The sequence below is a fragment of the Crinia signifera genome, chromosome 6 (assembly GCF_055691185.1).
Source record: "Crinia signifera chromosome 6, ASM5569118v1, whole genome shotgun sequence".
NCBI lineage: Eukaryota > Metazoa > Chordata > Amphibia > Anura > Myobatrachidae > Crinia > Crinia signifera.
The window spans coordinates 214721130-214737749 of NC_139222.1; the positions used below are offsets into that span (position 1 = coordinate 214721130).

Sequence of the window (16620 nt, forward strand, 5' to 3'; positions counted from 1 at the left end):
GGGTTTGGTTGATGCCTGGCGTGAAATGCACCCAAATTTGAAGCAATACTCCTGCTTCTCCCTCTCCCATTCCTCCTTTTCGAGGATCGACCTTGCCCTTCTCACAAGAGATCTCTTGCCACGCACTAGTCATGTTAAATACGAAAGTAGAGGTGTATCTGACCACTCCCCCATTACATTATCCCTTGATTTCAGCTGCCAGGCTGGACAGAGGATCTGGAAGCTTAATCCCTTCTGGCTTGAACGCATGGGTCCTGTGACGGAGCTTGAGGCTGCATGGGAAGAGTTCTTTCTGTACAATTCTTCCGGTGTCTCCCCTATGACCCTGTGGGATACTTTCAAGGCATTTGCTAGGGGCACCCTCATTCGTACTATTTCTAATTTAAAGGCCTCATATAGACAACAGGAGGGGGACTTAGAATTAGCTTGCACTACTGCGGAACTCGCATATCTAGCAGACCGCTCAGATGCCTTAAAATTAGTGTGGTTACAGAACCAAAGGGAATGGATATCGTATCTGGAGGATAAGGCCAAATATAAACTTCTATTCTCGTCCCACTCGGCCTACGCTACTGCGGACAGGCCAGGTAGCTTCTTGGCCCACTTAGCTAAAGGAGATCGTGCGAATAGCACCGTGGTGGAAATACGACACCCTGACGGATCCAGAGCTATACATACTCCTGACATAGCAGATGCCTTTGTCGCCTTCTACAGTAGGCTATATGAGACCAGGCTGGTTTGTGGTTCTGATGAACTAAAATCTTATGTTGGCAGTATCCCTCTCCCTTCTCTTACTGTTGAAGCCTCTAGACTCTTAGACTCCCCTCTTACCCTCGAAGAGGTAGTAACTGCTGTAAAATCCTTCCCTCCTAAAAAAGCTCCGGGTACCGATGGAATCCCAGTGGATTTCTATAAAAAACACTTAGATTTCTTTGCTCCACGGCTACTTACCCTTTTCCGCCAGCTGTTAGAGGAGGATGCTCTTCCACCCTCTATGTCGGAGGCCCTGATTGTTCTTATACCTAAACCGGGTAAAGATCCCACTTTACCTGAATCCTACCGCCCTATCTCCCTCCTCCCCACGGATATTAAGATCCTTGCTAAGATCCTTGCCATAAGATTGAACCGGGTCATTGAACATATTATACACCCGGACCAGACTGGGTTCATGCCTCATAAATCCACTTCTATCAACTTACGACGGCTCTACACCCACCTCCAGTCTCCTCGTGGGGATTCCCACTCCTCGGTCATAGTCTCTCTTGATGCTGCCAAGGCATTTGACTCCGTGGAGTGGGATCTCCTCTGGGAGGTGATGAGATCCATGGGTATTGGTCCAATCTTTATAAGATATGTTAAACTTATGTACTCGGGTCCTGTGGCACGGATCTCTGTCAATGGTTTTGTTTCCTCCTCTTTTCCCCTGTCTCGTGGTACTAGACAGGGATGTCCCCTCTCCCCTACACTATTCGCGATTGCAATAGAGCCCCTAGCTTGTCTAATCAGACAATCCCCTGTTATACGTGGCCTGTCTGTAGGAAATAGAGAGGATAAAATTGCTTTGTATGCAGATGACGTCCTGCTGTTCCTACAGAATTATGCAGAATCTATGCCTACGCTCCTCGAACTTATTAACCAGTTTGGGAAATATTCTGGACTGTTGATCAACTGGGATAAATCCTGCATAATGCCACTGACTGGGAAGTGTCCGTCCGTCCCGGAGGTTTCATTACCCTTGCAGTGGTCTGACTCCTTCAAATACCTAGGTATCTTCATCTCTAACGATCACCGTTTATTTATACCATTGAATCTAGACCCACTGATTACGCTACTCCGCTCTAAGGTTAGCTCATGGACTAAATTACCTCTTACCCTGACAGGCAGGGTAAATTTAATTAAAATGGTTTACCAGCCAAAACTACTATATGTACTCCAACAATCCCCTGTATATATTCCTCAGAAATTCTTCCATGCAATTAACGGCCTACTGTCCTCGCTAGTCTGGGCTCATAAACGTCCGCGTATAAAACTTACTGTCCTGACGCGGCCTAGGGAACGGGGTGGTTTGGGACTCCCGGCATTTAGGCTGTATTACTTTGCTTCCCAACTGTTGTTTATTTGGCAGTGGCTGAATGACTGTGATCCCTCTGCCCTCCACTCCCAACTTCTCTCGCAGATTCACCCCCCTCTCTCCCCTTTACAGCTTCTACTTAGTACCAACACCAACTTCACTACGGTCCCTTTAATTAGACAGGCAATCTTAATTTGGAAGCAGGTCCATCTCCTCCTGGGTGGGCAGGGATGGGACCCCCAAACTTCATTACACAATCCCCTACGTCTCCGCGAAATAGCACATCTACAAGTCCACACCGTCTGGGCCAAATGGGGTATCTCTACATTAGGTGATCTATACGTGGACAATGTACTTAAGACCTTCCAAACCCTTCACTCTGAATTCTCTGTACCAAACTCTTACTTTTTTAGGTATCTTCAACTACGCCATGCCCTCTCTGCTCAATTTCAGAGCTCCCCCCTGACCCTATTAGATTCCCCTGTAAAGGCCATGGTTATGACCACCACCAATGCTCACTTAGTTTCTCACTTTTATGCAGGACTTCAGCTGCATATACATTCAGACACCATGCCACGGCTCCGAGCTACCTGGGAAACTGATTTGGGTCCCTTAGACGATGAGACCTGGGAATTGGCACTCTCTAGTCCTCGTATCTCAACTTTAACGGTTAGGTTCCAACAGATCCAGTTTTTTATCTTGCACAGGATATACTATACCCCGGACAGACTGTGCCATCTTGGTAGTATCCCGGCTCCGGTGTGCCCTAAGTGTGGTGCACTGGATGGCTCCTTTTGGCATCTGATCTGGTCATGTCCCCATGTAGCGGCCTTCTGGTCAGGAGTTATCGAGGCTATCCGCATCACAGGCATCCCGAGAGATGTCCTCACACCAGCAGTATGTATACTGGGCACTCTGGAAGAGGAGTCCTTGGACTACCCGACCAGGCGCTACGTGATAAATCTATGTACCCTGGCCAAGGTGTGCATTGCCAGAACCTGGCTCGCTAAGAATTTCCCTACTACACAAACTTGGCTTAGGCTAGTTAATGAAACCATTCCCCACGAGAAATTTACATACCTAGCCAGGAAAGCCGGACATAAGTTTCAAACTGTTTGGTCTAGGTGGCTGGACTCACAATACGCAATCTGTGAGGTCTAAGCCTCCGTGGCCCGGTCACCCCCTGAGGCCCATCGCCGACCACTACTAGCACTGCCCTATTCTATTACGCATCTTTGTAACTAATAATTTGATGTGATCTACCACTCTTTTTGCTACACCCTTTCAATACCCTTTATTCAGCAATCTGAATATATACACGTTAACAGTCATCATCCACAATTGACTGCGATGTCATTCCAAGATTAATATGATTTGTAATTGAATGCGTCTGAGCATCTGTTTGATATATCATAATTTTTATTTTATTTTATTTTTATTTTTTTTATTTTACTTTATTGTTATGTTTGTTTTTTTGTTGTCTTTATCTCAATTTACAAAATTGACAATAAAAATTATTGCATTAAAAAAAAAGATAGCTCGAACCAGAATGTGCCTCCCCAGAGCATTCGGAGGCCTGGATCTACCAGACCTGTCCTTATATCATTTGGCCTCCCTCCTGGCCCCAATTAAAAACTATTCCGTCCTTGACTCCCCCACGAGCTGGGTTGCTATCGAACAAGCTTTATCCCCATCCATACCCCTGGCAGACCTGGTCAGACTACCCCACCATGTCCGCCCACACCAGCCCCATCTACTCCCGTCCACCAAGGCATCCCTCCAGGCTTGGGACAAACTACTAACTACCCTACCCTCCATTACAAACAATTTACCTGATGTCTCCATAAAGACCATAGCAAAACTCATACCAAACCTCAACCTCAACGTTTGGAGGGATCGAGGCATATCCACCCTAGGTGATATCCTGGACTCGCACACCCTTTTGCCCTTTACCTCTCTACAGAACAGCTTTCACATCCCCGCCTCAGAATATTTGCATTATACACAAATAGCTCACTGGTGGAGAACCACCATAGCGATATTGCCCCCCCCTCAGTCCACACTCCAGGCTGTTTTTGCTAGACCTTTCTTATCTCACACCAAACGCGACATCTCCTTTTGGTATAAAATGCTGGTTACGCCCCATGTTTTCTCGAAGACCTCCGCTCATGCGAAATGGGAGGCAGACTTAGGCCGACGGTTCACCCCCACACAATGGCGACAAATCTTCCTCACTTCCCATAGTATGTCCCGCTGCCTGAATCACACAGAGATGCATATCAAGCTCATAAATAGAATATACATGACTCCAGATCGCCTACACTCATTCTGGCCATCATGTTCTAACAAATGCTGGAGGCTGTGTGGTCAGGTAGGGGACATATTCCACATCTTCTGGACCTGTCCCCTAATCCTCAAATACTGGGTGGAGGTGTTCGAGCTAGTATCCTCAGTAACCAATATCACAGTCGCGCCTGACCCATCCCTAGCCTTACTGCACGTTTTCCCCGAGGAGATACCCCCCGAGAAGAGATCAGTAATAGGTCACATTCTTATAGCCGCACGAGCCAACTTGGCTCAACAATGGAAGCAGCCCTCCCCTCCAGTCCTTTTACAAGTGATCCTGAAGACGAACCACCATTTTCTGATGGAGAATGGCCCCCCCTTTACTATGCCTCCTCCGCCTCATACCTCCCAGAGCTGGTCTCTTTGGCGCACATATATGACGGAGGGTGAAGGAGCTAGATTGTTCCCCCACGCATACACATCAGACCCCCGCCAGTTTAGTTTGAATGAACCAGAAGAGCCAGAATAAAGATATAAATGGGTTTAACCACAGTATGGGGGATACTACAAGCATCCTCTCATTTATGGTACTGGTCTCATTTATTGTATTGTTTTCGGATTAGACTAAGTTATTCTAATATTGTGCTGTATAAATACTAAGTGGATAAATTGTATTTTAACTGCAATGTTCGCTCTACGCAGCGAAGTGTGTGATTTTATATTTGTCTGTTACCCCCTTCCCCAACCCCTCCTCCCCCCCCCCTTGATAATGACTCCCCCTTTTTCTTTCTGTACCCCATTTCTTGGAAAAAATATAATAAAAACTATTTAAGTTAAAAAAAAAAAAAAAAATCACCCATAAAAATGGTCTCATCATTATGACAGAATAATGATCACCAGCTGATACTTGTGTATGGGTTCTACATGTCTACATGCATTGGCCTCACCTCCTCCACTTTTCATAATAGGCCCTTGAACATTTTGAATTGCAGGCCCATGAGGCCTTTAATCCTGCCCTGGGTTTAGCTGCTCAGAGGTACAAGGGTACAATCTCCAATGATGCATCTTTGTATGTAAGCAACAGATCTGAGATGTTGGTGGGAGGCATTTCTATAGACAAGATAATGGCTACGGTATCCACATATCTTCTGAGATCTGCTGCATAGGTCTGACAAGTTTTGACAGTTTCTCAAATGACTGCATCACCTTTTAAACAATATTTTGCTCCACCCTAAAGCATTGATGGGTCACTACTGTAGGCTATGAACATAGTGATTGTTTTTATGACCCTTTTTATTATCTTTTGTTCAAACTACTTCTGATTTCTCCAGAATAAAACATTTCTGTTTGGATTCCTACGCAGGATTTTATTTGCCAGCATCACATTCTGTATAGCACATTGAAAGATTTTTTATCTGACTGCTGATAAATGGACGTAAGCCATCCACTAATCCTTTTCTGCATTGATGACTCAAGTGCAAGGTTTTTTTTTTTACAGTTTATACTACATACAGTGATTTATTCAAAACTTTGTGAATATTGTTTGTAAAATAAAAGGTAAAAATAAGTTTTGTAAACTTACCAACTGAGTCACACACAGCCGCCAGCTGCCCGTTCTTCTTCGTACAGACGTACTTCCCATTGCTGGCTTTCAGTGCAACTCTCCTGCCTCTCCATTCAATCTCGAACATTGTGTTAGCAGCCCTGTTGGTGACAGGGGAAGAATGCAGGTTATGATTTTAGTTAATGTCTTTCTACTATATTAGATACTGGCTCTATAGTGATGTAGAAATTATGATAATTAGAAAAGTCTTACGCATTAGTGTTTTCACTAGGATGTTGGAACTGTGGGGACTTTTCCACCCACAAAACAGAGCATATCTTTCCAGTGAGGGGGCTCGCCCTGCCCGCATCACTTTTTTGAGCGGTCTCACCACCTCTTCGTCACTGATGGGGGCACACCCAGAACCTGCCAAGCAGAGAACCCAATGGCGTGGCCTGGACCCTGGAGAAGGGCACTCACTGGCATTCACTGGCCTGGACTTTCTGGAGCAACTGGAGGCTGGTCTCTTGTGATTAGCTCTGCATCTATCCTGTGGGAGCAATCATTTAATCTAGGTGTTTCATTTTTTTTTTGTAGGCCGATACATGTTGTTGTTTTTTCCCCCTGCTCAGGCCAATGTGTGCAATTTTTCCCCTGTGTGTCCTGTTGGGGACATTGTGTCTGTGTTTGTGTATATATGGTGGGCACCATGATTCTATGAATAACTCTTCTGCCAGCAAGGAAGAGAAGGCTGTTTTATTGGGGAGCCGTTAAAGGGGCAGGGTGCATTTAGCGCTTTAAAAATCTGTTAGGGTGCGGAGCCCTGCTAAAACAGCCTAGCATGAACACTACATTTTTTATTTTCTCCTATCATATATATTATACAAAGTATAGCTAGTTTTAGCATATTGCAAGAGTATAAATCATGATGCAATGATCAAAACCCACTGAAATTTATAGTATTCTCAGTGATGTAAAAACATTAAATAAAATGAAATCTGCTGACATAAGAGCACAAACCATTATACATCAAATGCTTTATGACGTCTAACACACTTTGCTTTCAAAACATCTGCCCTGGGAGAGGAATATGACCTTTATGGTACAAGTGTAATATATTATATACTGTAATATAGCAGTATATATCATTTTACAAGATAAGAGAAACCAGTACATAATCCAAGTGCTATGTAGAAATCGCTTTCCTTTTTGCTTGTCTCTTAAGGTGCACACACACTAGGCGACAGCGGCAATGATACAGGACTACGCATCAGCGCTCACCAGTCATTGCCCACCCATACACACTAGGAGAATTTGAGCTCAAAGTTGCTCAAAATGCCAAAAGTGAGCCTTAAAAGTGGAAATGTTGACTACACATAGTTGAATTGGCCATACTGTTCATTAAGCCAGTATTCAGAGAAGGCAGTTTATACATTTCTGAGTTAATATCCAGCTTATAAACTTATTCGGAAGTGGTGACAGCATGGAGTCAGCTTGTACAGGTTGCATATCCCTTATACAAAATGCTCGGGACCAGAAGAATTTTGGATAATGGATTATTCCATATTTCAGAATATTTTTATATTTCAATAATGTATCTTGAGGTATCTTGCATTTATGTTGTACAAACACATGAAATACACACAAATGTATTTTATTTTTGTATAAAACAGGGTTTCAAAACATGAAACAAAGTTTGTGTGCTATCTCAGGTTCTGCTTGAATGCTAATCAATCATTTTCTTGCTTATATTTAGTGCCAGTTACATATCATGTCTTCAGTAGTACCAGTTACATATCATGTCTTCAGTAGTACCAGTTACATATCATGTCCCCAGTAGTGCCAGTTACATATCATGTCCCCAGTAGTGCCAGTTACATATCATGTCCCCAGTAGTGCCAGTTACATATCATGTCCCCAGTAGTGCCAGTTACATATCATGTCCTCAGTAGTGCCAGTTACACATCATGTCCCCAGTAGTGCCAGTTACATATCATGTCCTCAGTAGTGCCAGTTACATATCATGTCCCCAGTAGTGCCAGTTACATATCATGTCCTCAGTAGTGCCAGTTACATATCATGTCCTCAGTAGTGCCAGTTACATATCATGTCCACAGTAGGGTTTTTAGAGAGAGAAAAATGCAATTTCTGGAATGTATGGTTTTCAGAATAATTTGGATAACGGATATTTCGATAAGGGATACTCAACCTGTATATGGATTTTGCTTACAAATTCACTTCTTTGATCATGCAATAGGTCAAATATGGTACAGGCAACATTTAAGTGCTTATTTTGTGTTTTAGTCTGTGGTGCACTTAAAATTGAAAAACTGTGTTTAAACTGGAAAAAATAGCGACAAAGAACATTTTCCTTAATGACAAATTCATTAAGGTTCTTTTTTCAGTGTGTAAACACACTGAAAAAAGAACCTGTAAAACTCCTATATCCCTTAAAAAAAACACATGTACTTCACTTACAGAATGTGATTACATATCCTTGTTTTTATAGGTCTGCAATGTACTCCAAGACTGAGGGGCAGATTTATTAAGCTTGGAGAAGATATAAACTGGAGATAAAGCAGAGAAAAGGTAAAAGGAGATAACGCACCAGCCAATCAGCTGTGTTTGAAAAAGATAGTTGGGAGTTGATTGGCTGGTGCTTTATCTCCTTTTACCTTTTCTCCGCTTTATCTCCAGTTTATCTCGTCTCCAAGCTTAATAAATCTGCCCCTTAGAGGGATATCTGACGGTCATTGTTGCGGTATCCATTTAGCAACTGTTTTTATCAGCCAAAAATGGACACAGGATTGGAACAAAACATATGGGATCCGGGATAAGTCCCCAATCCTATATGTTATTGCAGGTACCAGTGGCTCCTTATTGGGGATTACACTGGAGAACAAAAAATATATATTTTTTTCTTGCTAAGGATTCAAGATCTGTTTACAAGTACTCACAGATCCTATTCTGACATTAGATCTGCACTATAGCTGAATTGGTTTCAGATTAAATTAATGAAAAATTATTAACATTTATTATTTTCTCTATTTAAAGTACCTTACTAGTCTAGGCCACCTTACTTAACAGAATCTACTTAGTTTTTTTTTTATCAACTACCTTCTATCAACAATAACAATAATTTGATATATTTGTGATAACATAGCTATTAGTCACGTTTGAGATACATAACACATTGATATCTTCTCACTTATGCTGAGAGGAGACATATGCATATCTCGAACACTAGATCCAATTGGTAAAAGAGCACAAAATTAATTAAAATTGACTCTTAAATCCCTGGCAACAGATTAGATTGACTGTTCCCAAGTGTTATGCTTTGTGTGCCTTCATGTGAATCACCGCTACTAATAGGATTTCCCCCTTAGGACTGTTGTGTGCAGTCGCTTTAGTATGCCAAGACTTGCAAAGCTTGGCTATTGGTGCTGTTAAGGGGAAAACAGACATGTGACCTAAACTACCGGTATGGACTATATAGCACATATTGGTAGAAAACATAGTACATATTGCACCATGTATATGCCGATGCACGCTGTCATAGGTTTGTATTGCAAGAAAAAACAGACTGCAGACAGCTCAATTTTGCCTAGAAAGTGTACACTCGCACTGTGTCTATAGTCAATATCGATGGTTCTGGGCTCTGGGGAGTTTAAAGCTGCCCATACATGTTGCGATTCTATCATGCATTTTGAACTTTTAAAGTTTAAAACGCATCGCATTGGTTAGAATCGCACCGTGTACCTGTGGGGATGCGATGCACATCACCGTGGGTAAAATATTGTATAGCACAAAAAGTATGTGCAGGCAGTACTTTTTGTGCTACATCGCATCACTTTTGTAGTACATGCGATGCGATGTCCATTAGGTGCCTCTAAACTTAAAAAAAAAGAGGCAAAAATCACATCGCATCGCAACAGTACAGTACATTGCATCCCCTACAAGTGCCAAAATCGGACTGCACCTATACAGTTCAAAATGCACAGCACACTGAAATCGGTATGTTTATGGCACCTTTAGTTAAAGCACATAGCCAAAATCATACCATGTGTATGCACCTTTAGATGCTTCTGCAGTGAGAAACCATTACATTGAACAAGAAAAGGCATCCTTTGTCACACAGGAGCACTTCAGAATCTCTCTGTAGCCCTGGGAATTTTCTGAGTGGATTTCTTGTTTCTAGCTACAAATAGGTAAAATGACCATATATGAATTGGTCATTGTGTAGACGACAACACAAGTCTGATGGTTCATTCTCTGCATGTGAAGCTTAAATGGATGGTACTTACATCTCAGTGGCTGTAGATTGGATTCCACCATGGCTCACAAGGGTCCAGTACTTGCCAGAATTAGTATGAAAACTACACTTCTTGGTTTCTTTATCAATTTGCATTTGGAATGTTTCAAAGTCAGTTTCTTCATCTTGGTTGGCAGAAACATTTATACCTAAAAATAAAATAAAAAATAATTTACTGTTTGAGTTGCTCACAATGAAGTGTCAAAGTACACATCTGTACTGAACGATTTTAATTATTAGATCAACTGACAGCAATATTTTATATAGTGAATGTCCACAAAATTCTGTTGGTTTTTTTTTAACTTATTTTTTAGTATTGCTTTGTGCAATGGAAACTTTAAATATAATTCATGGCAAAGCACAAAAAAATATAAGAAAGTGTGGATGAAGAGATCTCTAAATATTTCATTTATTGGCCAGTATTCAATGCTCCAGATTCATAGTTTTTTTCGGCGAATCGGGCTCCTTTCACGCCTTGCGGTGAATCTTTTTCACTGAAAATCTGATTCACCCTATTCAATGTTCACTGTTCACCGAAAGTGAACAGTGAATGCCGGCCAGTTCTCCGTTTCATGCTCGCTGCAATTCACTGGTGTATTTCAATGGGGTTTTCACTGGGATTCGCCGAGAGTGTATTCAATGCTAGGATGGAGAACTGCTTTCAGCATGATTTTCACCGTGATTCACCGTTTTTCATTCGACATCTTTTTAAGGTGAACTGGAATGTAATCTTTTAAAATATATATATTTTTTTTTTTGGTGTAAAAAAAAAATCAATAATTTTATTCTGTGAAAGGGGCATGCTATTTTTATTAATATGCTTGCAGCACATGAATATATATTTAATTTTTAAGTTTATTTTATTTTTATTCTTTCTACACATTCGCCAGCAGGGGGCGGGGAGCCGCTCATTACATATTCACTTCACACTGGGCCCGCTCATTACATATGCACGAGCAGGACCAGTGCAGCGGTTCCCTTCACCACGCCCCTGCCAGCTCTCCCGGGGGAGGGGCAGCTTGTGCTGCCTGTATCCCCGGGAGCCCTCCTTCTCCACCACAGTGTCCAGCGCAGGCAGGGAGGCTTCCATCTCCCTGCCTGCCGCCTTCCCCCGGCTCCCTGCAGCAGTTAAAAATCACCATCAGGGGAAGCGAACCCCTGTGGTGTTTAATAGGGTGACAGGGAGGGCTGGCAGCGAATGCTCCAGCCCTCCGAAACACTGCAAATGTTCAGCGAATCCTAAACCGGTTTTGCTGCACATTGCAAGAAAAAGACATTGAATACCTGCCATTAACTATAACCTGCATTGTTATAAGATAATATACTTAACTTTTTTTTTTTAAACAGAGCACCAGCTGTGGGACCCTTATGAATCTGGGGTGATTTTGATGTGCATGGTTGTACCACCTTGACTTGCCATTGTGCTTAGTTGGGCTTGTAGGGACCTTAAAAAATGTATGAGTTTCAAACACCCATTTTTGACTAAATTATTAATAACACTGAATATTGTATGAAAGTATTTTATTTTATTGGACAATAATTGTATAGTCATCGTTTGTTTGTGAAATGTCATATTCCTCCTGGCCACTGTGTCTTTATGTAAGCAGCGTATCCTGTGTTAGCAAATATGCTGGTGTCATAACGCAATTGATAAAATAAGAAAAAGAGTTGACAAAGAAAGACAAAAATGTTCATAGTAAAGTCTGACTATTGCCTTCTTTTTGGATGTGCCAACAATGTAAATCATGAATGCTAATTCACTGCCACTTCGGTAGCAAAGTGAATATCATAGCTCAGAAGCTGGGGTAGAGCATTGAACTGAGTGGGACTAAGACACTTGTGATAATGTAATGATAATGTACTTTTTGCTAGTATTTGCCCTAATACAGATGTGGTTATACACAAGTCGGTCACTATTTTTCTTATTGTGCTTGCATATGAACCACAGTGCATATGGGCAGAAATTTAACTGGTCACCCTGAGGAATTTGCCACAAAGTTAGTGATAGGAAGGTGGCGTTTGTGGGAGTTGTGGGATAAATACAAGCATGTCATGGCCATTCGGATGGTATTTTCTGGGCTGATCTTACTTGCTACGGGAGAGCCCTCTGTGTCCAATGAGAGCAAGTATACCTGCTTGTCTTCGAAGCACTGAGAGTCTGTGACATGACCGGGTTTGGACATTGGTACCGATGTATCAGCTGTGGTGCCGACAGAACTTGCCGTATGCCGACAGAACTTATGCTCATAAAAGCGTATAGCCACCAGTGACTCCCAGGCTTCATTTGATAACATGTGGAGGACGTTTTATAGTTTGCTCGCCAGCAAAAAAGGGCAGAGCTTGCTGATAGAGCATGGCGTCGCAGGTAGGGGCATGGCCTTGTGGCCCAAACCCCCGTTTCCATCCCTCACAGATGCGGGCGGATCCCAGTACCTACACCTACTACTGTTACAGGATCTGGGTGCTGCACATAATGTTACAGTGCAATAACAAGGAGGAGTCTGCACTTTGGTAACACCCCCTTAGCAGGTGACACCCACATGAGGCCCACTCCTCCTGTGTACTCCTAGTGATTATCAGCAAAAGATAGGAACAGCAATTCCCATCATAACCACATCTGAATTAGGCCGATTGTTTGCTGTGAGTTTCTGTCTTTCATAAGTGTTTGTCTTTTATCCACTGTTTGCTTGTTTTACTTACTTAACCAATTTTTAGCTACAGAGAAACAGAAGGGGCAGTTGGGAAAGAACTAAATATTACCCAATATCATCCATAGCCAGCTGTGGTTTACGCTGGAATAATCAAGTTTCTGAATTTGCTATCTAGATTTCAGAATAAAGTTGAGATTTTAGTGATCTCAGGGGAGTTTGAGGCGCATTACCAGGGCCAGATGTCAAATCTCAGTTCAAATTCAAACAAACTGTTGTAGAAAATGAGTTATAATATCAATACAAGCACTTTCCATGAAATGATGGGTCACATTGTTGATGAACAATACTTTAGCATAGCGTTTATAGTTTTTTTTTTTTTTTAACAAAAGTGGAGAACCTTAAAAAAATAAAGGTGAAACATCGGTTGACTATTGTTTAATTTTAAGTAAACTAATTTATAGGGAAAAACTAGCAGCTGTTTTGAGCATCTGAATGAACTATCAAGAGGATAGCCTTGAGACAACCAGAACAACATCTATAATTGATTAAAGTACAACAAGGCTCAGAAGTTCTAATTACCTCTAAAATGTTCCTGCGGTTTCTTATGAAAACAACCTTACTATTGCTCCGGCGCTACTGTCAGCCCGCAACGCATCTCTGTTAGCCGGGCCAACAACAGAGATGCTAGTTTGACTTTCACCTCTGGCCGGGTTCGCATCTCTGGTGCCGGTTGCTCGGCAACCAGAGGCGCTTCTGGCCAGCGGTTCTTCCTCCAGGCTGTTGCCAAGGCAACAGGGGACGCCGGGCTGGCGTGCCATTACTCACATGCACCACTCACATGCACCATTAGGCCGAGGGGCTTGTATTATTAAATTTCACCCATAGTCTCCTTATTTAACAGCCGTACCTCAGGTTTAGGATTTCCAGTTCCAATAATATAAAAAAAAAAAATGCTTTTTGCAAAGAATTGTGTTATTGATTTTATTTCAGTTTTTAATGATTTTCTTCCTTTATTGCATCCTGTGGTGGCAATAACAGCAGGTATTGGCTATTGCAGCAGTGTATGTACTACCGCGAGGGAAGCGGTCATCTATTAGAATGAACTTAGGCATTAGGTCGACCCCACTAGGTCGACTGGCAGGAAGGTCGACCTGACTTAAGGTCGACATGGGCCAAGGTCGACATGACTTAAGGTCGAATTTGCATAAAGGTCGACATGAGGAAGGTCGACTGATCATAAGGTCGACATGGGGTTTTTCACAGTTTTTTGAGCCGACATGTGCCGACAGGCGGTATTTCATGCCCTACCATCCACTAGGGCGTGGAGGAGGTTATTAAAGCTGTGGCGAGCGAAGCGAGCCACCGTGCCCGAAGCATTGCGAGCGAAGCGCGCGATGCGAGGGTCCGATTCTCATTGCAAACTGTGTCCATGTCGACTGTGTCGACATTCGGACCAAAAAACAGTGAAAAACCCATGTCTACCTTTTGACCAGTTGACCTTCCTCATGTCGACTTTTATGCAAATTCGACCTTAAGTCATGTCGACCTTGGCCCATGTCGACCTTAAATCAGGTCGACCTTCCTGCCATTCGACCTAGTGGGGTCGACCTAATGACTGTAGACCTAAGTTCATTCTGACAGATGTACCGATTCCCTACCACGATACTGGTTAAATAGCCATTGCCTGGCAACGGGTTATGTCAGTCCCCCTTGGCAATGGGTTATTTCAGTCCCCCTTGGCAACAGGCTATTTCAGTCCCCCTTGGCAATGAGCAATTTCAGTCCCCCTTAGCAATGAGCAATTTCAGTCCCCCTTAGCAACAAGAAATTTCAGTCCCCCTTAGCAATGAGCAATTTCAGTCCCCCTTAGCAATGAGCAATTTCAGTCCCCCTGGCATTGAGCATGAAGCCCCCTGGCATTGAGCATGCAGTTCCAAGCAAAGAGCATGTAGGTAAGTGGCACTTATGTGTCAAATGTGTAATGGGCATTACGGTTTGTTATATAGTATTTAATGGCCATTATGGTTTGTTTTATTGTATGTAATGGGCATTACGGTTTGTTATATAGTATGTAATGGGCATTACGGTTTGTTATATAGTATGTAATGGGCATCATGTGTGGCTTATGTGTAATTGTCATTACAGCATGTGACTTTATATGTAATGGGTATTACAAAGTTTGCTTAAATGTGCAATGGGCATTATGGTGTGTGGTATAATGTTAGACCACGCCCCCTTTTCACTGCGCAAGAGCCTCATCTACTACAAATCGAGGGGTGGGGTGCGCGAAACATGCCATTGCTCCGGGCGTTGTGGCACATAGCTACACCACTGATTCTACTCCATGGGGATTGATATTTTGACCGATTAGTTATACTCTAAAAAGCTTAGGTCTATATTATATCGTTTCTTAAAAGAGGAATAATCGGATCCTTATTTGCCAGTAAATAGAAGACATTACTATTAGCTGCAAGTTCCCTAGTTAGCTTGGTGCTATACAGACTTTCAGATTCCCCATAGGATTGCAACAAAAATCTGCAAGTCCGTGGTGAGATTGGGAACCACTGCTGTAATGGGTCAAGTTGCAATGCAGTTGCTCTCATTTCTACACAGTTGCCACTGCAATTCACACCCTTCTCAGCTGACCCCATAGGATGAAGATTTTCAAAAGTTTGTTTCATGAAGCTCTTCTGCATTGTGTGATTGCACACAGTCGATAAATTAAAGATTCAGTTAGAGATGTCAATTTTTTTTTTTTTCAATGTAATTTTTTATTAAGAGTTTTGTTCCGTTTCGCACGGAAGGGGAGAAGGGTACAGAATAAAGAAGGGGGGGGGGGGGTACAATCCAACATGCATCAGATTTTACAATTAGATACATTGCTTACGAAAGATTACAATAAGATTACAGAAAAGAATAATGCAATATCGATCATATTCCGGCGATGGAAAGGAGTGGGACATGTAGGATTATCGATACCTTAGGCCATGTCATATAATAGTGTTGCCCCTTCTGGGGTGGCCGCATACTCCCGCCAACAGGACCATGACACTAGAGGAGAAGATGGTTTTGGTGAGGAGACCAACCCCATAGTTTCCATTTGGTATGAATGATGGAGTTTCCTGACAATTTTGCTAATAGGCGGGGGGGATGGATTTTTCCATTCTTGGGCTATTGCAGCCCGTGTGGCTATGAGCAGCTGGCCTATGGCATAGCATTTGCTCTTTGGGAGGGTCGGAGGGTATATATGTAATAGCGCCAGGAGGGGGGACTCTTCCATCGAAACACCACTGACTTTGGAGGCAAGACTAAAAACCTCTCCCCATAGAGGTCTTATTTTCGGGCAGGTCCAGAAAATGTGATAAGTATCACCAATCTGTCCGCAGTCTCTCCAGCACATTTTGGAAGTCGAGGGCCAGATTCTATGGAGTTTGGCGGGGGTGAAGTAAAGATCATGTAGGAGTTTGAAGTGCATTTCGAGATGGTTGTTACATTTAGATATTTTATGTGACGAGAGATATATTCTTTCCCATTGTTGTTGAGAGAAGGAACACCCCAGGGCCACTTCCCATTTGAGTTGAGTAAAGGATTTATCCTCTAAGTTATCAGACTGGCTCTCTAAGTACCAAAAGCTTATTGAACCTTTCGAGTTACCGAGAGCCAGTTTTGATAGTATTCTGGGGGGGGGGTAGTAGGACTGGGCCTGAGGTTCTCACCGTGTTCCTTAACCAATGGGCAATCCTGCCATAAGTGAAGA

General features: G+C 42.6%; 1 protein-coding gene across 1 annotated transcript in view; it reads right to left on the bottom strand.

The window, feature by feature from the left end:
* FSCN2 (fascin actin-bundling protein 2, retinal) overlaps positions 1-16620 on the bottom strand; it is a 92721-nt gene that overhangs the window by 14248 nt on the left and 61853 nt on the right. The window contains exons 2-3 of the mRNA XM_083148795.1: positions 10205-10361; positions 5940-6061 (exon numbers count right to left, since the gene is read on the bottom strand). Of these exons, the coding sequence (XP_083004921.1) occupies positions 5940-6061; positions 10205-10361 (279 nt within the window). The remainder of the gene's footprint in view (positions 1-5939; positions 6062-10204; positions 10362-16620) is intronic.